At 47.2% G+C, this 25,542-nt stretch overlaps 1 protein-coding gene across 1 annotated transcript in view; it reads left to right on the plus strand.

Moving 5' to 3' along the window:
* The window catches only part of LOC129715133 (serine/threonine-protein kinase OSR1-like), a 110,765-nt gene extending 85,223 nt beyond the window's left edge, over positions 1 to 25,542 (plus strand). The window contains exons 13-18 of the mRNA XM_055665001.1: positions 8,825 to 9,031; positions 11,979 to 12,043; positions 14,927 to 14,979; positions 19,112 to 19,180; positions 22,021 to 22,085; positions 25,087 to 25,542. Of these exons, the coding sequence (XP_055520976.1) occupies positions 8,825 to 9,031; positions 11,979 to 12,043; positions 14,927 to 14,979; positions 19,112 to 19,180; positions 22,021 to 22,085; positions 25,087 to 25,161 (534 nt within the window). The 3' untranslated portion in view covers positions 25,162 to 25,542. The remainder of the gene's footprint in view (positions 1 to 8,824; positions 9,032 to 11,978; positions 12,044 to 14,926; positions 14,980 to 19,111; positions 19,181 to 22,020; positions 22,086 to 25,086) is intronic.

Raw genomic sequence — 25,542 nt, forward strand, 5'->3', positions numbered from 1 at the left:
TAGGCCGTTCGGCCCTTCGAGCCAGCACCGCCATTCAATGTGATCATGGCTGATCATCCACAATCAGTACCCCGTTCCTGAAGGGCCTGTTCCTTTGATCTACTGGCGTATGTTCAATATTAAACCCTGAATGCATATTGTTTGTTGAATATCTGGACTAATGGAAGAACTGGAAACCTGATTAAAACTGATTAATATAAGACAATAGGTGCAGGAGTAGGCCATTCGGCCCTTTGAGCCAGCACCGCCAATGTGATCATGCCTGATCATCCACAATCAGTACCCCATTCCTGCCCTCTCCCCATTTCCCCTGACTGCTATCTTTAAGAGCCCTATCTAACTGTCTCTTGAGAGCATTCAGAGAACCGGCCTTCACCGCCCTCTGAGGCAGAGAATTCCACAGACTCACAACTCTCTGTGAGGAAAAAGTGTTTCTTCGTCTCCATTGTAAATGGGTTACTCCTTATTCTTAAACTGTGGCCCCTGGTTCTGGACTTCCCCAACATCGGGAACATGTCCACCAATCTTTGTGTGGAAAAGGTTACCCTTCAGGTTCCTATTAAATCTTTCCCCTCTCACCTTAAACCCCTGCCCCCTGGTACCCCCAGCCCAGGGTAAAACAACCTGTGCTTCTACCTTATCTATTCCTTTTACGCTCTTAAAAGATCTCCCCTCGCTCTCCTGCCTTCCAGGGAGCAAAGTCCCTTTACTCCATCGAGTAGACTCTATGGGCCAAATGACCAAAACTGAATGCAATACTCCAAATGTGGCCGCACCAATGTCAACTGTTTCACTTCCTGTGTCATGGTACACCAGTCATTGAAAGTAGGCATGCAGGTGCAGCAGGCAGTGAAGAAAGCGAATGGTATGTTAGCATTCATAGTAAAATGATTTCAGTAGGAGCAGGGAGGTTCTACTGCAGTTGTACAGGGTCTTGGTGAGACCACACCTGGAGTATTGTGTACAGTTTTGGTCTCCTAATCTGAGGAAAGACATTTTTGCCATAGAGGGAGCACAGAGAAGGTTCACCAGACTGATCCCTGGGATGTCAGGACTTTCATATGAAGGAAGACTGGATAGACTCGGCTTGTACTCGCTAGAATTTAGAAGATTGAGGGGGGATCTTATAGAAACTTGCAAAATTCTTAAGGGGTTGGACAGGCTAGATGCAGGAAGATTGTTCCCGATGTTGGGGAAGTCCAGGACATGGGGTCACAGTTTAAGGATAAAGGGGAAATCCTTTAGGACCGAGATGAGAAAATAAAAATTCACACAGAGAGTGGTGAATCTCTGGAACTCTCTGCCACAGAAGGTAGTTGAGGCCAGTTCAATAGCTATATTTAAGAGGGAGTTAGATATGGCCCTTGTGGCTAAAGGGATCAGGGGGTATGGAGAGAAGGCAGGTACAGGATACCGAGTTGGATGATCAGCCATGATCATATTGAATGGTGGTGCAGGCTCGAAGGGCCGAATGGCCTACCCCTGCACCTATTTTCTATGTTTCAATGTTTCTGCAACTTTTTTTCTTGCTGCATGCATTAGGTTTTCTTTTGAAAGTTGCCATTGAGTCTGCTACCACTGGCCCTCTCTCTAGTGGGGACATTTTCCCCCTTGCCTTAAAGCTATGTGCCCTCTGGCATTTGATATTTCCATCCTGGTAAAAACAAAGAAACATAGACAATAGGTGCAGGAGTAGGCCATGTGGCCCTACGAGCCAGCACTGCCTTTCAATATGATCATGACTGATCATCCAAAATCAGTACCCCGTTCCAGCTTTTCCCCATATCCCTTTGTCAAAGTTTGTTTCTTAAAAGCAGCCAACAACATACTGGTTTAAAAACCTTGATAAAGATTCAGACTGTCTACCCTATCTATGCATCTCGTAATTTTATATATTTCTGTTGGCTTCCTTCCCCCCCCCCCCCCCCCAACATCCGGCATTCCAGAGAAAACAATCCAATCTCTCCTTAATACCGTTCAAATCCAGACATAATTCCGGTAAATCTCCTCCACAAGCTCTCCAAAGCCTCCACATTCCTCCTGTAACAGGGTGACCAGAACTGCATGCAGGACTCCAAATACAACCTCATCAAACCGATCACAGAGTATGGGTGTTGGGGGTTACGGAGAGAAGGCAGGAGAATGGGGTTAGGAGGGAGAGATAGATTAGCCATGATTGAATGGCGGAGTAGACTTGATGGGCCGAATGACCTAATTCAGCTCCTATTACTTATGAATGTTACATTTCACAACATAAATATTTAATTTGTGGTCATCTGTGACTGAAATATTCAAGCAATGAGCTATAACATTGCTGTTGTTGTTGCTATTTCCACTTGAGCAGTATTGTGGCAACTCTTCCCCAACACATCAAAATGATTTTGTTCCTCAGTGGTTAAGAAGGAACAGCAGATGCTGGAACAATCGAAGGTAGACAAAAATGCTGTGGGTGAGGCAGCATCCATGGAGCGAAGGAATGGGTGACATTTTGGGTCAAGACCCTTCTTCAGACGTCACCTATTCCTTCGCTCCAGAGATGCTGCCTCACCCACTGAGTTTCTCCAGCATTTTTGTCCACCTTCGATTGTTCCTCAGTGGCGTGCATTGGGGATCTGAAGGCTAAAATTCTTTGCCAGCCTCACTCCACGGGGCGTTACCATCTGCTGAAGACAGCTGGTTGTGGATTTGTGTAGTGTTTGAAGAGCAAAATTACATCAGCTGCAGGCGTTATTGGAAATCGCGGAAGCATTGTTGAGGATAATTATCCGGTAGTGGAAGAGCAAATGTGTACATTTGCTAACTCCTCCATTCCCTGCGTATGTGTAGGACAGTGCTAGTGTACGGGATGATCGCTGGATGGCATGGACTCGGTGGGCCGAAGGGCCTATTTCTACACTGTGTCTCTAAAATCTAAAATAAGCTGAAAGAATAACATCTCACCTTGCTGCGGAACCTGTTCCAGGATGTTAGTTGGCTGCACGGTGGGTGCTGGATGTGGATCATGTACGGGCAGAGGGGATTAGGTTAACCCAGCGTCAGATTCAGCGTAGACATTATGGGCCGAAGGGCCTACTCTGTGCGGCACTATTCCACAATTTGTCAAATGGACGTGGAGATCCAGCAGCTTTATTTGTTCATCTCTGTGGAATTCTCTGCCTCAGAGGGCGGTGGAGGCCGGATCTCTGGATACTTTCAAGAGAGAGCTAGATAGATAGGTCTCTTACAGATAGCGGAGTCAGGGAATATCGGGAGAAGGCAGGAACGGGGTACTGATTGGGGATGATCAACCATGATCACATTGAACTTGGTGCTGGCTCGAAGGGCCGAATGGCCTACGCCTGCTTTAAGGATAAGGGGGAAGTCTTTTAGGACCGAGGTGAGAAAAACATTTTTCACACAGAGAGTGGTGAATCTGTGGAATTCTCTGCCACAGAGGGTAGTTGAGGCCAGTTCATTGGCTATATTTAAGAGGGAGTTAGATGTGGCCCTTGTGGCTAAGGGGATCAGGGGGTATGGAGGGAAGGCAGGTACAGGATACTGAGTTGGATGATCAGCCATGATCATATTGAATGGCGGTGCAGGCTCGAAGGGCTGAATGTCCTAATCCTGCACCTATTTTCTATGTTTCTATGCCCTCCTTGGTCTTCTAAGCCCAGGTCTCTGGCGCTGTAGGGCAGCAACTCTACCGCTGTGCCCACGTGCCTCTCTTCTGATCTTATTTAGCATTTCTTCTCTGAGAAGCGTGTCGGCATCTGTGAGTGTTGTATTGAGAGTAAAAGGGGCCAGACTGGAACAGGTTCTGTCACGTTTGGATTTGCGGCCTTGTGCGATTAATAGCCAGGTATGGCAGCTTTCTATGAATAGCCGAGGAAGCAATGGGGGTGCTTTTGGAGTCAACCTTTGAAGTTGCTCTTCTCAACCTAAACCTTTTTCACAGGATGGAAATGTCAAAGGCTAAAGGGTAGACAAAAATGCTGGAGAAACTCAGCGGGTGAGGCAGCCTCACCCGCTGAGTTTCTCCAGCATTTTCGTCTACCTTCGATTTTCCCAGCATCTGCAGTTCTTTCTTAAACAAAGACTAGAGGGCATGACTTTGTGAGGAGCAAAGTTTAAAGATGTGCGGGGGAAGTGTTTTTTACACAGGTGGGTGCCTGGAACGTGGTGCCAGGGGTGGTGGTTTAGGCAGATACGATAGTGGTGTTTACCCAGCTTTTAGACAGGCACATGGACTGGCAGGGAATGCAAGGATACGAATCACATACAGGCCAAGGAGATTGGTTTTACTTGGCATCATGTAAGAATGCTGAGAGAATGGAGCGGCTGGGCTTGTACACTGTGGAGTTTAGAAGGATGAGAGGCGATCTCATTGAAACATATAAGATTGTTAAGGGTTTGGACACAAGCTAGGGACAGGAAACATGTTCCCGATGTTGGGGGAGTCCAGAACCGGGGGCCACAGTTTAAGAATAAGGGGTAAGCCATTTAGAACGTAGACAAAGAAACACTTTTTCTCACAGAGAGTTGTGAGTCTGTGGAATTCTCTGCCACAGAGGACGGTGGAGGCAGGTTCTCTGGATGCTTTCAAGGGAGAGCTAGGTAGGATTCAGGGGATATGGGGAGAAGGCAGGATTGGGGATGATCACATTGAATGGCTCGAATGGCCTACTCCTGCACTCCTGTCTATTGTCTAATCATGCATGCAGGAAAGGCAAGTTGTGGAAAGGAAAGGTGGTTGTGGTCGATTTCAATATGTAGGTAGACTGGGATAATCAGGTGGGTACTGGACTCCAAGAGAGGGAATTTATGGAGTGCCTCCAAGATGGGTTCTTGGAGCGGCTTGTAGTAGAGCCGGCCAGGGAAAGGCAATTCTGGATTTAGTGTTCTGTAATGAATGGGCTTTGATAATGGAACTCAAGGTAAAGGAACTCCGAGGAGGTAGTTGAGAGGGAGAAGATTTGAGAGGGAGAAGATGAAATCGGATGTGGCAGTATTGCAGCTGCTAATTCTGCTGCTATCACTTATGACCTTCCGATCATGTTCGGCACAGGACCTGTTCCTGTCCTCTACTGCTCAATGATCAAAAGTTTTCTGGGTGAGTGGCTGATTGAATAGTTAATCAGGAGTTACACACTGACCTTTCCCACCATTTCTGCCCTTGATTCTTCTACATTAACCTTCGTACTGTTGGGTTTTGGAAAAGGATAGATCATTATTTTCTTGTTAGTTCCAATTGATAGAGTTTTGTGTTCAAGAAGGAACTGCAGATGCTGGAAAATCGAAGATAGACAAAAGTGCTGGAGAAACTCAGTGGGTGCAGCAGCATCTATGGAGCGAAGGAAATAGGGCCGAAACCCAAGGTGGGCAAGCTGGGCCTGGTTCCTTCACTCCATAGATGCTGCTGCACCCGCTGAGTTTCTCCAGCACTTTTGTCTACAGTAGAGTTTTGTGAATGGGGTGACATTTAACTGTAGTGCATCACTATTTCTCAGAACACAAATTGGAAAAGGTTCTTGCTTATGTCCTCCCCCCAACCTGCTGCAATCATGTTTTTTCTGAATCTTTCACGGACACCGTTCTAATCATTCGTTACTCATTTAAACAGCAGGTTAGTTGCCCAGTGAGTGTGCAAAGTCTCGTACATTTGTCCATACCTGACCTACATTTCCAGCAGGAAGTAGGAGCAAGCAGTGGGCTGGAAGGGCCAGTCCCTTTGATCTACTGGCGTATGTTCAATCTTAAATATTCCTAGCCCTGAATGCATATTGTCTGTTGAATATCTGGACTAATGGAAGAACTGCAGACTGATTAATATAAGACACTAGGTGCAGGAGTGGGCCATTCGCCCCTTTGAGCCAGCACCGCCATTCAATGTGATCATGGCTGATCATCCACAATCAGTACCCCGTTCCTGCCTTCTCCCCATATCCCCTGACTCCGCTATCTTTAAAAGCTCTCTTGAGAGCCTCCACCCCCCTCCGAGGCAGAGAAATCCACATTTTTGATGATATAACTATTAATATATTGAAGCTAAGTAGTGGCTCTGATAGCAGCTGCAAAAAACAGGCTTATTAGATACATTTTTAGATGGTACTTTTCTGTATTTTTGTAATCTTTTAGTTTAGTATTTAGTTTAGAGGTACAGCATGGAAACAGGCCCTTCAGCCCACCGGGTCCACACATTAACACTCCTACACACGAAGGACACTTCCGGTGATTTGGATAAGTTGGGTGAGAGGGCAGATGTAATGGCAGATGCAGTATAATGTGGATGAATGTGAGATGGCAACAACAGGAAAGCAGATTATTAGCTGATTGGTGTCGGGTTAGGAAAAGGGGAGGTGCAACGAGACCTGGGTGTGCTTGTACATCAGTCACTTCATTTCATTCATCATCGTTGAAAATATTAGCGACGCAGTGGTGCCGGTTTCCAACGGGAACGGTGATTGACGCACCGCACATCTCTGTCCTCCAGATCCTGTGGACTTCCGCCGCTGGAAGTCTAGAATTTTGGTGTGTGTGTGCTTCATCATCGTTCCTTACAATGCTGTGTACAGCAGTGATCGCAACTTCTTCTGAAGTGTGGATGGCCATTGGCTCGCTAGGTGCTCATCCACTCTTTGACAGGTCTTGTTTCTGGTCCTGCTGCAGGTCCACAGCCCCCTCCTCACCTGGCAAACCAGGTGGGGGCAGACGGTTTAGTCGCCGACTATCCGACCATGGAGCAGGTAGCACGGGATTACATGGTACCCACTGCAGGGAGAACTCGCTGTTACTGAAAGTAAGCATGCAGGTACAGAAGGCAGTGAAGTAAGCTAATGGCATGTTGGCCTTCATTGCGGGAGGATTTGAGTTTAGGAGCAAGGTCCTACTGCAGTTGTACAGGATCCCTGGAGAGACCACACCTGGAGTATTGTGTGTAGTTTTGGTCTCTTAATTTAAGGAAGGACATTCTAGCTATTGAGGGAGTGCAGCGTAGGTTTACAAGGTTAATTCCCGGGATGGCCAGACTGACATATGATGAAAGAATGGGTCGACTGGGATTATATTCACTGGAATTTAGAAAGATGACAGGGGATCTTATAGAAACATATACAATTCTTAAGGTATAGGACAGGCTAGATGCAGGAAACATGTTCCCCATGTTGGGGGAGACCAGAACCAGGGGTCACACAGTTTAAGAATAAGGGGTAAGCCATTTACGATGTTTTCTCACTGGATGTTTTCAAGAGAGAGTTGGATGTAGCTCTTGGGGCTAACGGAATCAAGGGATATGAGGAAAAAGCAGGAACGGGGTACTGATTTTGGATGAATCATAGGTGACGTTTCACAGAGTGCTGGAGTAACTCAGCGGGTCAGGTAGCATCTCTGGAGAACATGGATAGGTGACGTTTCACAGAGTGCTGGAGTAACTCAGCGGGTCAGGCAGCATCACATGGATAGGTGACAGGCTGGAGTAACTCAGTGGGTCAGGCAGCATCTGTGGAGAACATGGATAGGTGACGTTTCACAGCGTGCTGGAGTAACTCAGCGGGTCAGGCAGCATCTGTGGAGAACATGGATAGGTGACGTTTCACAGAGTGCTGGAGTAACTCAGCGGGTCAGGCAGCATCTGTGGAGAACATGGATAGGTGACGTATCACAGAGTGCTGGAGTAACTTCAGGCAGCATCTGTGGAGAACATGGATAGGTGACGTTTCACAGAGTGCTGGAGTAACTCAGCGGGTCAGGCAGCATCTGTGGAGAACATGGATAGGTGACGTTTCACAGAGTGCTGGAGTAACTCAGCGGGTCAGGCAGCATCTGTGGAGAACATGGATAGGTGACGTTTCACAGAGTGCTGGAGTAACTCAGCGGGTCAGGCAGCATCTGTGGAGAACATGGATAGGTGACGTTCCACAGAGTGCTGGAGTGACCAGCATCTGCAATTTCTTGTTTCTACAATTTGCAAAGGGTGTTTGTTGTCATGGGAGATAAAAATAGCGTACAAGGTGCTTGGATTTGCTGAAAGAGCAGAAGGGAGGAAGATTTGCTGAGCTTTTGTGAAGCACAGATTAGACATCTGCTGAGAGTCACTGTTGACAAAGGATGTTGAGATGCACCAGAATAGTAACATAGGCACGAAATTACAGCTATGTGGAAATGCTTGAAGGAGCAAAAAAAGTCATAAGCTCATGTGATAGCAGTAGAATTGGGCCATTTAGCTCATCAAGTCTACTCCGCCATTCAATCATGGCTGATCTATCTCTCCCTCCTAACCCCATTCTCCTGCCTTCTCCCCATAACCTCTGACTCCCGCACTAATCAGTACATGGATGGAACAAGTTTGGAGTGAACCAAATGCAGGCAGGTGGGGCTAGTGTAGCAGGGGCATGTTGGCTGGTGTGGGCAAATGTGGCCGAAGGGCCTGTTTCCACACTGTATCACTCTATGACATCTACAATGGTGGGGAGTCTGGTCTGTGTGATCGACTGGGCTACATCCTCAATCCATCTACTTGACAACTCCCTATGTGCCTCTGACCCTATCAATCCCCTGACTCCGCTATCTTTAAGAGCCCTATCTAGCGCTCTCTTGAAAGCATCCAGAGAACCGGCCTCCACCGCCCTCTGAGGCAGAGAGTGGAGTTTAGTTTAGTTCAAATAGGGCTCTTAAAGATAGCGAGTCAGGGGATATGGGGGGAAGGCAGGAACGGGGTACTGATTGTGGATGATCAACCATGATCACATTGAATGGCAGTGCTGACTCAAAGGCCAGAATGGCCTACTCCTGCACCTATTGTCTATTGTCTGTTGAATAACACGTGGATGGGTCTTGTGTCTTTCAGCTTTACGTGTCAGCAGAAGGGCCCGGCTCCAACGTTGCAGTCCCTGCCCAAATCCCACAGGTGCTACCTCAGCCAACGCCCAAAGTACCTGACTCCAGTGCGGTGCCTGCTGCCCAGCCGCCAGTAATACCAGTGATCCCTACATCTGTGGTCATGCCAGACCCCAGCCAGAAACCTCCAGCTCAGCACCAACTCCCTGCATCTCAGGTATGCTGCACTTTAATGTGTCATTCCTAACTGTCACTATGTCATGTTGCCACTTGCGGGCGGTGCACCAAGGCAAATTCCTTGTATGTGAATAGAAACATAGAAAATAGGTGCAGGAGTAGGCCATTCGGCCCTTCGATCCTGCACCGCCATTCAATATGATCATGGCTGATCATCCAACTCGGTATCCTGTACCTGCCTTCTCTCCATCTCTCCTGATCCCTCTAGCCACAAGCGCCACATCTAACTCCCTCTTAAATATTGCCAATGAACTGGCCTCAACTACCTTCTGTGGCAGAGAATTCCACAGATTCACCAGTCTCTGTGTGAAAACAAATGTTCTCATCTCGGTCCTAAAAGACTTCCCCCTTATCCTTAAACTGTGACCCCTTGTTCAGGACTTCCCCAACATCGGGAACAATCTTCTTGCATCTAGCCTGTCAAACCCCTTAAGGATTTTGTACGTTTCTATAAGATCCCCCCTCAATCTTCTAAATTCTACTTGGCCATACTTGACTAAGTACCTCAGGTGCAGGGTATAGTGTTATCACATTGTGGTGTAACAGTTACAGAGGAAAAAGTCCAATGTCCACAGTGAGGTAGGTTGGAAGATCAAGACTATCCCTTAACTTGTGGAAGGTCATTCAGTAGTCTGATAACAGAAGGGAAGAAGCTGTTCCTGACTCTGGTGTTACATGCTTCAAGGCTTCTGTAACTTCTGGCCAACAGAAGCAGGGAGAATAGGGAATGACCAAAGGTGAAAAAATGTCCTTGATTATGTTGGCTGCTTTCCCAAGGCATCCTGAGTGTCGATGGAGTCCCTACACCCAGAGTAGGGGATCGAGGGCCAGAGGACATAGGTTCAAGGTGAAGGGGAAAAGATTTAATAGGAATCTGAGGGCTAACTTTTTCACACTAAGGGTGTTGGGTATATGGAACAAGCTGCCGGAGGAGGTAGTTGATGCTGGGACTATCCCATCGTTTAAGAACCAGTTAGACTGGCACATGGATAGGACAGATTTGGAGGGATATGGGCCAAGCGCAGGCAGGTGGGACTAGTGTAGCTGGGTCATTGTTGGCTGGTGTTGTCAAGTTGGGCTGAAGGGCCTGTTTCCACACTGTATCACTCTGTGGATGGTGGGGAGTGTGGTCTATGTGATGGATTGGGCTACACTCTGCAATTTCTTGGGCAGAGCTGTTCCAAAACCAAACTAGAGGTGGTGGTTTAATCTGGCTTTAAACACGAGCCTTGGATAGGTATTGCAATCTTTACTGTGACCTGCAGAATAGATTCTAGTGTGGCATTTCAGTTAGTAAATCCAGAGACAGATATTCAGATTTGACCAACTGGAGGGCTTCAGTAACTGAATGTGGATAGAAAAAAATAGCTGGTGTCAGTGAGAGTCACAAAGGTACCACATTGGCATAAAAAAAACCCATCAGGGTTGTTAAACATCAGAGTTTGAAGAAGGGTTCTGACCCGAAACATCACCCATCCTTTGTGCCTGTCTGGGATATTATTAATATAATTCAGGTAACGCAATCTGCCATTCTCGTCCAATACGACCTGCTGTGACTCCAGGCCCATAGGTGTGCCTGACTGAACTGTCCTCAAGGCAGGCACAGAGTGCTGGAGTAACTCAGCGGGTCAGGCAGCATCTGTGGAGAACATAGAAACATAGAAATTAGGTGCAGGAGTAGGCCATTCGGCCCTTCGAGCCTGCACCGCCATTCAATATGATCATGGCTGATCATCCAACTCAGTATCCCGTACCTGCCTTCTCTCCATACCCTCTGATCCCCTTAGCCACAAGGGCCACATCTAACTCCCTCTTAAATATAGCCAATGAACTGGCCTCGACTACCCTCTGCGGCAGAGAGTTCCAGAGATTCACCACTCTCTGTGTGAAAAAAGTTCTTCTCATCTCGGTTTTAAAGGATTTCCCCCTTATCCTTAAGCTGTGACCCCTTGTCCTGGACTTCCCCAACATCGGGAGCAATCTTCCTGCATCTAGCCTGTCCAACCCCTTTCAGAATTTTGTAAGTTTCTATAAGATCCCCTCTCAATCTCCTAAATTCTAGAGAGTATAAACCAAGTCTATCCAGTCTTTCTTCATAAGACAGTCCTGACATCCCAGGAATCAGTCTGGTGAACCTTCTCTGTACTCCCTCTATGGCAAGAATGTCCTTCCTCAGATTTGGAGACCAAAACTGTACGCAATACTCCAGGTGTGGTCTCACCAAGACCCTGTACAACTGCAGTAGAACCTCCCTGCTCCTATACTCAAATCCTTTTGCTATGAAAGCTAACATACCATTCGCTTTCTTCACTGCCTGCTGCACCTGCATGCCTACTTTCAATGACTGGTGTACCATGACGCCCAGGTCTCACTGCATCTCCCCTTTTCCTAGAACATGGATAGGTGACGGTTCACAGAGTGCTGGAGTAACTCAGCGGGTCAGGCAGCATCTGTGGAAAAAGGGAATGGGTGACGTCTTGGGTCGGAACCCTTCTTCACACTCTGAACTGACCCTGGTATTCATTAGGAGAGTGGACAGTCTTTGTCAGTGGTGCTCACAACATCCACGTCTTATGAGCAAATAGAAGAACTATTTTAGTCACAGAAGCCACACAGCATGGAAATCATCCATGCTGACCAAGATGCCCCATCTACGCTAGTCCCATTTGCCCATGTTTGGCCCGTATCCCCCTATCCATGAACCTGTCCAGGTCTCCGTTAAATGTTGGAGAGAGGACTGTGTGGTCTGAAGAAGGGTCTCAACCCGAAATGTCACCCATTCCTTCTGTCCAGAGATGCTGCCTGTCCCGCTGTGTTACTGCAGCATTTTGTGTCTACCTCCTTTACATGTTGTGGTAGTTGCTGCCTGCACTGGGTCCTGTGACAGCTCGTGGCATGTACTCACCAGTTTGTTGTTTGTTTTCCAGTTGCCTCCCGGTTGTCTTGCTGCAGATTTACACCAAACACCCATTAGCCTTGTGTTAAGATTGCGGTAAGTGGCAGCTGCTCAGATATCTTGCCCTGGTTAAAGTCGTACCTGCAACTGCTGCACAAGCACAATGTGTCCAAATGAATTCTGCCTCGTTCTGTTTTAAATATTTCGGGATAGTTTAGTTTAGAGATACAGCACGGAAACAGGCTCGTCGGCCCAATGACTCCGCGCCGACCAGCGATCCCCCGCGCCTCAGGTCTCATTGGTCCCAAAGGCATTTGCCGACCAGCGATCACCGCACATTAGCACTATCCCGCGCATTAACTCTATCCTACACACTCATACTAAGCCACCAACCTGTACGTCCTTGAAATGTGGGAGAAAACCGGAACACCCGGAGCAAACCCACGAGGTCACGGGGAGAACGTACAAACTCCGTACAGACAGCACCCGTAGTCAGGATTGAACCCGGGGCTGCAAGCGCTGTAAAGCTGCTGCTCTATCGCTGCACCACCGATTTTGAATCCGAATATTTTGATCAGGAGTCGTGTTTACATTACATTTACATTAAAACATGGCGGCACAGCGGTGAAGCTGCTACCTCACAGCGCCAGAGACCCAGGTTCGATCCGGGCGACGGGTGCTGCCTGCATGGAGTTTGCACGTTCTCCCTGTGACCGTGTGGGTTTGCTCCGGGTGCTCTGGTTTCCTCCCACACTCCAAGGACGTGCAGGTTTGTGGGTTAACTGGTTTCTGTAAACTGTCCCCAGTGCGTAGATAGAACGTGCGTACTGACGATCGCTGGTCTGCTCGTTCTCGGTGGGCCACAGAGCCTGCGTCTGAGCGGTATCTCTAAACCGAAATGCTTGAAGACTGGAGAGAGACTAAAGAGCCTGTCCCACTTGGTGATGTTTTTTCGGCGATTGCCGGCATCATTGACAGACGTATCAGGTCACCGAAAAAATTGTGGACTGACGACATATTGACGTCCGGTGTCTTTTTTTTGTAGCCGCTGGATTTTGAAATGTTCAAAATCTTTCGGCGACCCCGATATGTCAGTCAATGACGCCGGCAGTCGTGGAAAATATCACCAAGTGGGACAGCCCCTTTAATGTGTTTAAGAAGGAACTGCAGATGCTGGAAAATCAAAGGTAGACAAAAGTGCTGGTGAAACTTAGCGGGTGCAGCAGCATCTATGGAGGGAAGGAAATAGGCAACGTTTCGGGCCGAAACCCTTGGGTTTCGGCCCGAAACGTTGCCTATTTCCTTCGCTCCATAGATGCTGCAGCACCCGCTGAGGCCCTTTAATGTTACAGACGACTGTGGAGGTCAGGCCATTTGGGTATTTTTAAAGTGGAGGTTAATAGGTTCTTGATTAGCAAGGGTGTCAAAGATTACGGGGAGAAGGCAGGAGAATGGGTTTGAGAGGGAAAGATAAATCAGCCATGATCGAATGGCGGAGTAGACTCAATGGGCCAAATGACCTTGTTGCAAAGTTGGCAGAAACGGGTTAAATTGACAGATTGTTTTTAATCCTAAAAGGATATTTTAGCTGAAGTTGTTTTTGTGGTTTAATCTTCGGCAGCTGGTGCTTTTAAATTTGTTCCACACAAGTTGCAGGGTTGATCTCCAGGGTGAAAGGATATGGTTTAGTTGGCGCACCGATGTTCATGACAATAGCACCATTTAATATTTTAACAAAGGTGAGGAATTTCTACAGGAGACTCAATAATTCAACTTCATTTCCACTGTTAATGACTTTCCAGCCTTGCAAAGTGTGTGCTGATTACATTTTGTTCTGCAATTTTACTTATTGAAATTGAATTCTCCAATTTATCTTACTGAAACATAAAAGATTATTGAGGGTTTGGACACGCTAGAGGCAGGAAACATGCCCCCGATGTTGGGGGAGTCCAGAACCAGGGGCCACAGTTTACGAATAAGGGGTAAGCCATTTAGAACGGAGATGAGGAAACACTTTTTCTCACAGAGAGTGGTGAGTCTGTGGAATTCTCTGCCTCAGAGGGCGGTGGAGGCTGGTTCTCTGGATACTTTCAAGAGAGAGCTAGATAGGGCTCTTAAAAACAGAGGAGTCAGGGGATATGGGGAGAAGGCAGGAACGGGGTACTGATTGGGGATGATCAGCCATGATCACATTGAATGGTGGTGCTGGCTCGAAGGGCCGACTCCTGCACCTATTGTCTATTGTCTAGCTATCTCGAAGCTGAAAGGGTTGATTTCAGACATCAATTGTACATGACACAAGGGTGGTGGGTGTATGGAACAAGTTGATGGAAGAGGTGGGTGAGGCAGGTATTATCGAAACATTTAGACAGGTACATTCATATGGCAGTTTTAGAGGGATATATGGGCCAAACGCAGGCAGGTGGGACTAGTGTAGATGGGGCAGTCTGGTCAGTGTGGGGAAGTTGGGCTGAAGGGCCTGTTTCTACACTGTATGACTCTATAACGCGTACTAAAAGCCAGGAAGCTTTATGTTTGTCTATGAAATGAAGCCTATATGGAGCAAGCTATACGTGAAAAATTGCAATAATTATACTTGATTCACAGTAAGAACAAATAGTTCTTCGAATCCATCATTAAATGGCATTTACATTCCATCTGTTTAAGAAGGAACTGCAGATGCTGGAAAATCGAAGGTAGACAAAAAATGCTGGAGAAACTCAGCGTTGAGGCAGCATCTATGGACCGAAGGAAATAGGTGACGTTGCCTATTTCCTTTGGGTCTCGACCCAAAACGTTGCCTATTTCCTTTGCTCCATAGATGCTGCCTCACCCGCTGAGTTCCTCCAGCATTTTTGTCTGCCTTTATCTTCCATCTAATGCTTATCTACCAAGCCCTGCACAGAGCAGGTTGAACACTAGCTGATCATTGACAAAAGTCCTTCAGCTTACCATTTCCCCTTCTCCCTCCCTCCGCAGGAACTTGAAGAAGGAGCTGAATGACATCAGATTTGAATTTACTCCTGGTAGAGGTAAGAGTCAGCCGCTCACTGTGTCTATACGTGTGACATTCTCACCTCGGAGCTGGGGAAGCTTTAGTGGACCTTCTCTAGCATGATCATAAGTGAAAGGTCATAAGTGAAAGGAGTCGAAACGCCATTCTGCCCATCAAGTCTACTTCGGCTGATCTATCTCTCCCTCCTAACCCCATTCTCCTGCCTTCTCCCCGTAACTCCTGACACCCGTACTGATCAAGAAACAGTCTGAAGAAGGGTTTCGGCCCTAAACTCTGCAAGTGCACTGATCATTTGGCTTGAATAATGCACGCGTTTCCGCAGGTCCTGAACTTCAGAGATACAGCACGGCGACAGGCCCTTCGGCCCGCCAAGTCCGTGATGACCAGCAATCACCCCGTACACACTAACACTGTCTGACACACGAGGGACAATTTACCATTGTACCAAAGCCAATTAATCTGTAGGTGTTTGAAGTGTGGGAGGAAACCCATGCGGTCACGGGGAGAACGTACAAGCTCCGTACAGACAGCACCCATAGTCAGGATCAAACCCACGTCTCTGGTACTATAAGGCAGCAGCTCTACCACTGTGTCGCAAACGGTTTTGTTTAGTTTATTGCACCAAGTACCGAGGTACAGTGAATAGCTTTTGTTACATGTTTAAGAAGGTGCTGGAAAAATCAATAGCAGACAAAAATGCTGGAGAAACTCAGCGGGTGAGGCAGCATCTATGGAGCGAAGGAATAGGTGGCGTTTCGGGTCGAGACCCTTCTTCAGACTGATGTGGGGGGTGGGTGGTGGCAGATAGAAATGAAGAGGCGGAGTACATTTTTTTTTAGTCATCACAATCGAACCGTCCACACTGATCAAGGGAATTATGTTTAGTGCAAGGTAAAGTGTGAATAAAGGTAGTCCAAGGGTCTCCAATATGGTTGATGGGAGGTCAGGATCGCCCTCTACTTTGCAATATCATGGTTTGGTTGTGTGATAACAACAGCCTGGATGCCCTACTTGTCTGAAGAAAGGTCCCAAACCAAAACATCACCTATCTATGTTCTCCACAGATGCTGCCTGACCCGCTGAGTTACTCCAGCACTCTGTGAAACGTCACCTATCCATGTTCTCCACAGATGCTGCCTGACCCGCTGAGTTACTCCAGCACTCTGTGAAACATCACCTATCCATGTTCTCCACAGATGCTGCCTGACCCGCTGAGTTACTCCAGCACTCTGTGAAACGTCACCTATCCATGTTCTCCACAGATGCTGCCTGACCCGCTGAGTTACTCCAGCACTGTCCTTTTTTCCCCTATTTCATTTCTCTTTTATTTTGTAATTATCTTATTGTAGGAGTATTGAAGGCAGTGCACTGTTCATCTGCTCCTGGCCCTTCATCGTCTCCACTGTACAGCTGGGCATTAGATAATTAGGTTTATGATGAAAGTACATTGGCCGAATCTGTCTTTATTTAACACCTATAATCAAGTTATGCTGCTGCTTCTGGCCTGTGCATCATTTCAATGTTTGTTCAAATAATTTTGTGTTTAGTTTAGAGATGCAGCATAGTAATTGGCCATTCGGCCCGCCAGTCCACGCCGACCATCGATCACCCGTTCACACTGGTTATCCCACTTTCTCATCCACTCCCTACACACTAGGGGCAACTTACAGAGGGCCAATTAGCCTACAAACCCGCACGTCTTTGGGACGTGGGAGGTTACCAGAGCACCTGAAGGCGGCCGCAGGGAGAACGTGCAAACTCCACGCAGACAGCACCGGAGGTCAGAATTGAACCTGCATCTCTGGTGCTGTGAGGCAGCATCTCTACCTGCTGCACAAGTGAGCTGCTCTATTCTTCTGCGGAAGGAAAGATCAACGGTGAACTTCCCCATGTATTGTATTGGAACTTTGCATAAAGTAGTGAGCCATCTCTCTCTCAACCTTTTAGCTGGATGTGAAAGTTTAATGATGTGCAGACAAGTTTTGTTTACATAGAATAGTGGGTGCCTGGAACGCGCTGCTAGGGGTGGTGGGGGAGGCAGATACGATGGCGGTGTTTTAGATAGACACGTGGACATGCAGGGAATGGAGGGATCTGGATCAGGCAGACGACAATAGACAATAGTTGCAGGAGAATGCCAGCACTGCCATTCACTATGATCATGGCTGATCATCCCCAATCAGTACCCCGTTCCTGCCTTCTCCCCATATCCCCTGACTCCGCTATTTTTAAGAGCCCTGCCTAGCTCTCTCTTGAAAGTATCCAGAGAACCGGCCTCCACCGCCCTCTGAGGCAGAGAATTCCACAGACTCACCACTCTCTGTGAGAAAAAGTGTTTCCTCGTCTCCGTTCTAAATGGCTTACTCCTTATTCTTAAACTGTGGCCCCTGGTTCTGGACTCCCCCAACACTGTGGCCCCTGGTTCTGGACATCGGGAACATGTTTCCTGCCTCTAGCGTGTCCAAGCCCTCAACAATCTTATGTTTCAATGAGACACCCTCTCATCCTTCTAAACTCCAGAGTGTACAAGCCCAGCCGCTCCATTCTCTCAGCATACGACAGTCCCGCCATCCCAAGAATTAACCTGGTGAACCTACGCTGGGCTCCCTCAATAGCAAGAATGTCCCTCCTCAAATTAGGGGACCAAAACTGTACACAATACTCCAGGTGTGGTCTCACTAAGGCTCTGTACAACTGCAGAAGGACCACTTTGCTCCTATACTCGACTCCTCTTGTTATAAAGGCCAACATGCCATTCGCTTTCTTCACTGCCTGCTGTACCTGCATGCTTACTTTCATAGACTGAAATACAAGGACCCCCAGATCCCATTGTACTTCCCCTTTTCCCAACTTGGCGCCATTTAGATAGTAATCTGCCTTCCTGTTTTTGCTACCAATGTGGATAACCTCACATTAGAGGAGACTAGTTTAACTTGGCATCATGTTCGACATTGGCATTTTGGGCCGAAGGGCCTGTTCCTGTGCTGTACTGGTGTATAATCAAAGGTTAACTTGGCGAGAGGTTGATTTAATAGTGTTAATCAGTAGTTGAAGTCAGTGGCTGCACATTGACAACTTCTGCCGTTGATTAAACATTTACCTTCAGAGTGTTGGGTTCTGAAAAAGGGTAGATCATTATTTTCCAAATTATTCCAATTTTGTGAACGAGATAACATTTAGCTGTAGTACAGCAATGTTTTTATGAACCCAAATTGGAACATTTTCTTACTTCTGCCCCCCCCCAAACCAGCTGCAGCTGTGTGTTCCCCAAATCTTTTATGTACATCCTCCTGCGTTCAGGACCAAATGATCATTGGTTACTCATTCATGCAGAGTAGTAGAATCAAGAACCAAAGGACATAGGTTTAAGGTGAGAGGAAAAAGTTTTAATAGGAACCTGAGGGGCAGCCTTTTCACACGGAGGTAGGTGACACAAGTTCTATTACAACATTTTATTTGTAGGAAGGACGTGCAGATATAAGCAGGTACAAGGATAGGGAAGGTTTAGAGGGGTATTAGCAAAACCTGGGTGAATGGCAGTAACATAGGTGGGGCATGGTGGTCGACATGGACCAGTGGTGCGGTCAAGTCAAGTTTATTTGTCACATACACATACAAGATGTGCAGTGAAATGAACGTGGCGAAGCCTGCGGGATTGTGCAAAAACAAACAGAACAGAACCAGTATTTACATTTTAGGAAACAAAATTTAAAAAGACACAACACAACAGTAAGTGAGTCCCTGGTGAGGTAAGAGTTGACAGTCCTGATGGCCTGTGGGAAGAAACCCCATCTCATCCTCTCTGTTTTCACAGCCTGGCAACGGAGGCGTTTGCCTGACTGTAGCAGCTGGAACAGTCCGTTGCTGGGGGGGAAGGGGTCCCCCATAATGTGGCTGGCTCTGGATCTGCACCTCCTGGTGTATAGGTCCTGCAGGGGTGCGAGTGTAGTTCCCATGGTGCTTTTGGCCAAACGCACTACTCTCTGCAGAGCCTTCCTGTCCTGGGCAGAGCTGTTCCCAAACCAGGTCGAGATGTTGCCAGACTGGCTGCTTTGAGCCAGTCTCCTTGCTGTGTGAGTGTGAGTCATTGTTGAATGGGTGAAACATCGCTGGGCCTGCCAATTCATGACATGTGCTTAATCCAACAGATACAGCAGATGGTGTTTCCCAAGAACTTGTGTCTGCAGGACTGGTTGATGGAAGAGATGTCGTCATAGGTAACTCTTTACTTGGACTGCTATACGGCGCTTGTGGACTTTGAAGGTTTATTACCCTTGAGAATGTCTTACCGATACTGTGCCATGATCACATTGAATGTCGGCGCTGGCTCGATGGGCTGAATGGCCTACTCCTGCACCTGTTGTCTATTGTGGAGAGTAATGTCAAATGAATACTGTTCAGCTCACAATCTATCAAAACTAAAACACTGACAATGTCCACTCAAAAGCCAGCTCAAAAATGTAATTTTGTTTTTAGAATTCAGCCAGGATCAGGGAATGTAATTGAGCCATTGGGGGTTACAGTGAAAGTCCACCACTGCCTTTTCAATGGATGGGTGATCAATGCTAACTTTGACACCAAAGATCACTTTCCAAATCTGAATTTTCCCAATCCCCTGAAGGTATGTGAAGAAACATAGAAAATTGGTGCAGTAGTAGGCCATTCTGCCCTTCGAGCCAGCACCGCCATTCAATATGATCATGGCTGATCATCTAAAATCAGTACCCCGCTCCTGCTTTCTCCCCACATCCCTTGATTCCCTAAAGGGCCTGTCCCATTATGCGAGTTTACCCAAGAGCTCTCCCGAGTTTTAAAAAAACCCATCAAACTCGTGGTAAGTATGTAGCCTGTACGTCGGAGCTTGGGGACGTCTCGTAACTCTAACGGCAGGTACTCGGGAAATGCGGGAAGCTCGTGAAGTTTTTTCAACATGTTGAAAAATGTCCACGAGAGCCCCGAGTACCCACGAGCGGCCATTACCGTAATTCTCCCAAGTTTGAATCGGGGGGAAACTCAGGAGAACTCTTGAATTAGCTCATACAGTGGGACAGGCCCTTTAGCCCTAAGAGCTAGAGACTCTTCCAGGTATGGATGTGATCAATAACTTGGGTAAGATGAGGCAATTCTGGTGCCACAGACACTCTGTTGACAAGGTAAAGGTTACCGGTGATCCTGCTGAGACTGCTTCAGCTTTCCTGCTGATGATGTTTCCAGGACGGTGTTTGATGAAGGTCTTAAAAATCTGGTTAGTTTATTGTCACGTGGGACCCGGCATGTGGGGGAGCTGAGAACGAGGGGAACCTGTGGTGGGGAGTGGGGGGAGGACAAAGAGGGGGCCAAAAATATTTAAAAACACTTGTTAACTTTGTTGGTGCCTTGTTGCAACTCTTTTGTGTACTGTGTGTGCAAAAACAAATAATTTAACTGTACCTTCATGGTACATGTGACAATAAAGTATCTGTCACGTGTACCGAGGTACAGTGAAAAGCAATTGTTGCGTGCTAACCATAGAAACATAGACAATAGGTGCAGGAGTAGGCCATTCGGCCCTTCGAGCCTGCACCGCCATTCAATATGATCATGGCTGATCATCCAACTCAGTATCCCATCCCTGCCTTCTCTCCATACCCCCTGATCCCTTTAGCCTCAAGGCCCACATCTAACTCCCTCTTAAATATAGTCAATGAACAGGCCTCAACTACCTTCTGTGGCAGAGAATTCCACAGATTCACCACTCTCTGTGTAAAAAATGATTTTCTCATCTTGGTCCGAAAAGACTTGCCTCTTATCCTTAAACTTGACCCCTTGTTCTGGACTTCCCCAACATCGGGAATAATCTTCCTGCATCTAGCTTGTCCAACCCCTTAAGAATTTTGTAAGTTTCTATATGATCCCCCCCTCAATCTTCTAAGTTCTAGCGTGTACAAGCCGAGTCATTGGAAAGACAATACATGATTACAATCAAGCCATTTACAGTGTACAGATACATGATAAGGGAATAACGTTTAGTGCAAGATAAAGCCAGCAAAGTCCGATCAAGGATAGTCAGAGGGTCACCAATAAGGGAGATAGTAGCTTAGCACTGCTCTCTGGTTGTGGTGGAAACTGTCCCTGAATCTGGGATTGTCACACTGCGTGGAAGCAGACCCTTCAAGCCAACTTGCCCACACTGACATGTCCCATCTACAATAATCCCACCTGCCTGCTTTTGGCCCATATCCCTCTCAACGTGTCCCATCCACACTCGCCTCCAGCTAGAGCAATACTGTGTGGAAACAGGCCCTTCGGGTCCAACTCGCCCACACCGGCCAACAATGTCCCATCAACCCTAGTCCCACTTGCCTGCGATTGGTCCGTAACCCTCCAAATCTGTACCTATCTAACTGTTTCTTAAACATTGCAATAGTCCCAGCCTCAACTACCTCCTCTGCCACCTTGTTCCATACACCCAGCACCCTCTGTGTGAAAAGGTTACCCCTCGGATTCCTATTAAATCTTTTCCCCTTGACCGTGAGCCTATGTCCTCTGGTCCTCGATTCCCCTACTCTGGGTAAAAGACTCTGTGCATCTAGATTCAGGGGCAGTTTCTTCCCTGCTGTTATCGGGCAACATAATCATCCTCCCACAATATCTGCGAAGGCATGAGATTGGGAGAGTACTTTGGAGGGAATGGTGTTCCCATAACCCCACTGTATCTACCAGTCTTAGTACACAAGCATCACCACTGACGGAAGAACCTTGCCAATCTTCTCCTTGAAACCATTCAACAGTTGACCTTTGCCTGATTGACGCTGTGGAGGTTATTCCATGAGGCACTTTGAAACATTTTCGATAACGCTGGATGAATATTTGCCACAAGCAAAGTGTAATTAAGTCTAGAATGTTTAACTGTCACAAGGACTGACAAGAAACTCTGGATAATAAATGTGATACACCCAGTAAATAATGTCAATAATTCAGGTTGGGTGGAGACGGTGAAAGTTTATAGTTTCTAATTTGTATATTAATAAGTAAATATGAAAATGTTCGTTTTTAACTTTTTTTTTTCTAACATTAGTTGCTGCAAATCTACAGAAAATAGTGGACGAACCAGCTGTAAATAGATCTGTCACATTCAAGTTGGTGAGTAGACTTGACACTGATTTTAATATCAGAATGAATGAATGAATAAGTTTATTGGCCAAGTATTCACATACAAGGAATTTGTCTTGGTGCTCCGCCCGCAAGTGACAACATGACATACAGTGATAGTTAGGAATGACACATAAAACATTGCAATATTCAATTAAACTCAATTATTAATGTTTAACGTGTCATTCCTAACTGTCACTGTGTGTGTCATGTTGTCACTTGTGGGCGGAGCACCAAGGCAAATTCCTTGTACGTGAATATTTGGCCAATAAACTTATTCATTCATTCATTTAGCAGCAATTCTCACATAAATCCTACACAGATTCATTGAATATTGCTCTTTTTGCAATATTCAATTAAACATTAATAATAAAACATTATCGATTAAACATGTGAATTAAATAAAATACCAGAGCAAAAGGAGGCTACAGATTTTTGGTTATTGAGTAGAGCGACTACTCGTGGGGAAAAAAGCTGTTTTTATGTCTGGCTGTGGCAGCTTTGACTGCCCAGAGTCGCCTTCCAGAGGGAAGTGATTCAAAGAGTTTGTGGCCAGGGTGAGAGGGGTCAGAGATGGATCTTGCCCGCTTGCAATGTCATCCCAGGCATTGAGTATATATGGCAGGGGTTCCCAGCCTTTTTCATCCCGTTTACCTCCCACCTCCCCCCCCACCCCACCCCCCCCGGCAACCTTTGGAACTATTGAGGGAGTGCAGCGCAGGTTTACAAGGTTAATTCCCGGGATGGCGGGACTGTCATTTGCTGAGAGAATGGAGCTGCTGGACTTGAATACTCTGGAGTTTAGAAGGATGAGAGGGAATCTCATTGATACATATAAGGGCTTGGACACGCTAGAGGCAGGAAACATGTTCCCAATGTTGGGGGAGTCCAGAACCAGGGGCCACAGTTTAAGAATACGTCATGGTTGCAAAGGCTGGAATCTGGAGCAAAAACCGAGCTGCTAGCTGAAGGAACTCATACACTGGTTGGGAGTTCCGAGCTGTGTAAATGATATGCTACAATTAATCAATACTGAGCAACTCACAACGGTGGGAAGCAATTCCTATGTGAAAGTTTACATTAAAAATGGTACGTGTGAGGCAGTGTAGCCACTGCCTCACAGCACCAGAACCGAGGTTCGATCCTGACCTCGAGTGCTGTCTGCGTGAGTTTCCTTTGGGTGACCATTAGGTGCGGGAGTAGGCCATTCGACCCTTCGAGCCAGCACCGTCATTCAATATGATCATGGCTGATCAACAGTGCCCCGTTCCTGAGACAATGAGCCAGGTAGGAGTCAAACCTACAATCTTCTGATCCGTTTAAGAAAGAACTGCAGATGCTGGAAAAATCGAAGGTGGACAAAAAATGCTGGAGAAGCTTAGCGGGTGAGGCAGCATCTATGGCGCGAAGGAAATAGGTGACGTTTCGGGTCAAGGCCCTTGAATATCTTTATTGGCCAAGTATTCACATACAAAGAATTTGCCTTGGTGCTCCGCCCGCAAGTGGCAACATGACATACAGTTAGGAATGACACCTTAAAGTGCAGCATACCTGAGATGCAGGGAGTTGGTGCTGAGCTGGAGGTTTCTGGCTGGGGTCTGGCATGACCACAGATGTAGGGATCACCGGTATTACTGGCGGCTGGGCAGCTGGCACCGCACTGGAGTCAGGTACTTTGGGCGTTGGCTGAGGTAGCACCTGTGGGATTTGGGCAGGGACTGCAACGTTGGAGCCGGGTCCTTCCGCTGACACGTAAAGCTGAAAGACACAAGACCCATCCACGTGTTATTCAACAGACAATAGACAATAGGTGCAGGAGTAGGCCATTCTGGCCTTTGAGTCAGCACCGCTATTCAATGTGATCATGGCTGATCATCCCTAATCAGTACCCCGTTCCTGCCTTCTCCCCATATCCCCTGACTCCGCTATCTTTAAGAGCCCTATCTAGCTCTCTCTTGAAAACATCCAGAGAACCAGCCTCCACTACCCTCTGAGGCAGAGAATGCCACAGACTCACCACTCTCTGTGTGAAAAAGTGTTTCCTCGTCTCCTTTCTAAATGGCTTACTCCTTATTCTCAAACTGTGGCCCCTGGTTTTGGACTCCCCCAACATCGGGAACATGTTTCCTGCCTCTAACGTGTCCAAACCCTTAACTGTCTTATATGTTTCAATGAGAACCCCTCTCATCCTTCTAAACTCCAGAGTGTACAAGCCCAGCCGTTCCATTCTCTCAGCATATGACAGTCCCACCATCCCGGGAATTAACCTTGTAAACCTACTCTGCACTCCCTCAATAGCAAGAATGTCCTCCTTCAAATTAGGGGACCAAAACTGCACACAATACTCCAGATGTGGTTTCACTAGGGCTCTGTCCAACTGCAGAAGGACCTCTTTGCTCCTATATTTGACTCCTCTTGTTATTCCACGCTCAGTTTATCAGCACACACCACAGCCCGATCCAAGACTGCAAGACATTGCAGAAAATTGTGGACTCAGCCCTGACCATCACACCTTCCGTTGACTCCATCCACACTTCGCGCTGCCTCGGCAAGGCCAGCAGCATAATCAAGGACCAGTCTCAACCCCGGTTACACCCTCCTCCCTCCCGAAACGTCACCTATTCCTTCGCTCCATAGATGCTGCCTCATCCGCTGCATTTCTCCAGCATTTTTGTCTACCATCTTCTGAACCGTAGTCGGATGCGTTATCCATTGCGCCGATGACCCAAGCTGTGCTCCCGTTCACTTCTACATCTCAAAGACGTGCGGGTTTGTAGGTTAATCGGCCCCTCTGTAAATTGCCCCCTAGTGTGTAGAGAGTGGATGAGAAAGTGGGATAACATAGAACTAGTGTGAACGGGTGATCGATGGTCGGTGGGCCGAAGGGCTTGTTTCCATGCTGTATCTCTAAACCAAACTAAACAGCTCTACACCAATCTAAACATAATGCTATATTATATAGTAAAACATTTTCATTTTTGTTTTCCTGCAGGCCTCTGGACTGGAAGAAACCGATATTCCTGATGATGTTAAACTCATAGGATTTGCACAACTTACCATTAGTTAAATCACGCTACAACGAAACATAGACCTGCTGACCCCCATCTGTGAATCTCTCGCCGGTGATGGTCTGAGGAAACGTACTGCCAAAGAGCGATGGTCTTTGCCCTTAGAACTCGCAATGTATGCCCCTGCCACTCTCTCTCTCTCCCCGCAACCAGGAACGTCCAAATAGCAGTGAACTGAGTGTTTGCTTCCACTGTGCTAGAACGGAGTATTCGCCCTCGATAGCTTCTGCAAGGTTTCCGCTTGCTGAGATATCCCGCCCCCCACCCCTCCCGAAATCTGACGTGGAGTGCCTGACGTGGGTGAACTAAGAATTGCCGGCTCTCTCTGCTCTTTCTCTTCCCCTTCCTCCCTTCCTCCTCTGCACTCCCCCTCCCCCCTC

Source organism: Leucoraja erinacea, unplaced genomic scaffold, assembly GCF_028641065.1.
Source record: "Leucoraja erinacea ecotype New England unplaced genomic scaffold, Leri_hhj_1 Leri_102S, whole genome shotgun sequence".
Taxonomy (NCBI): domain Eukaryota; kingdom Metazoa; phylum Chordata; class Chondrichthyes; order Rajiformes; family Rajidae; genus Leucoraja; species Leucoraja erinaceus.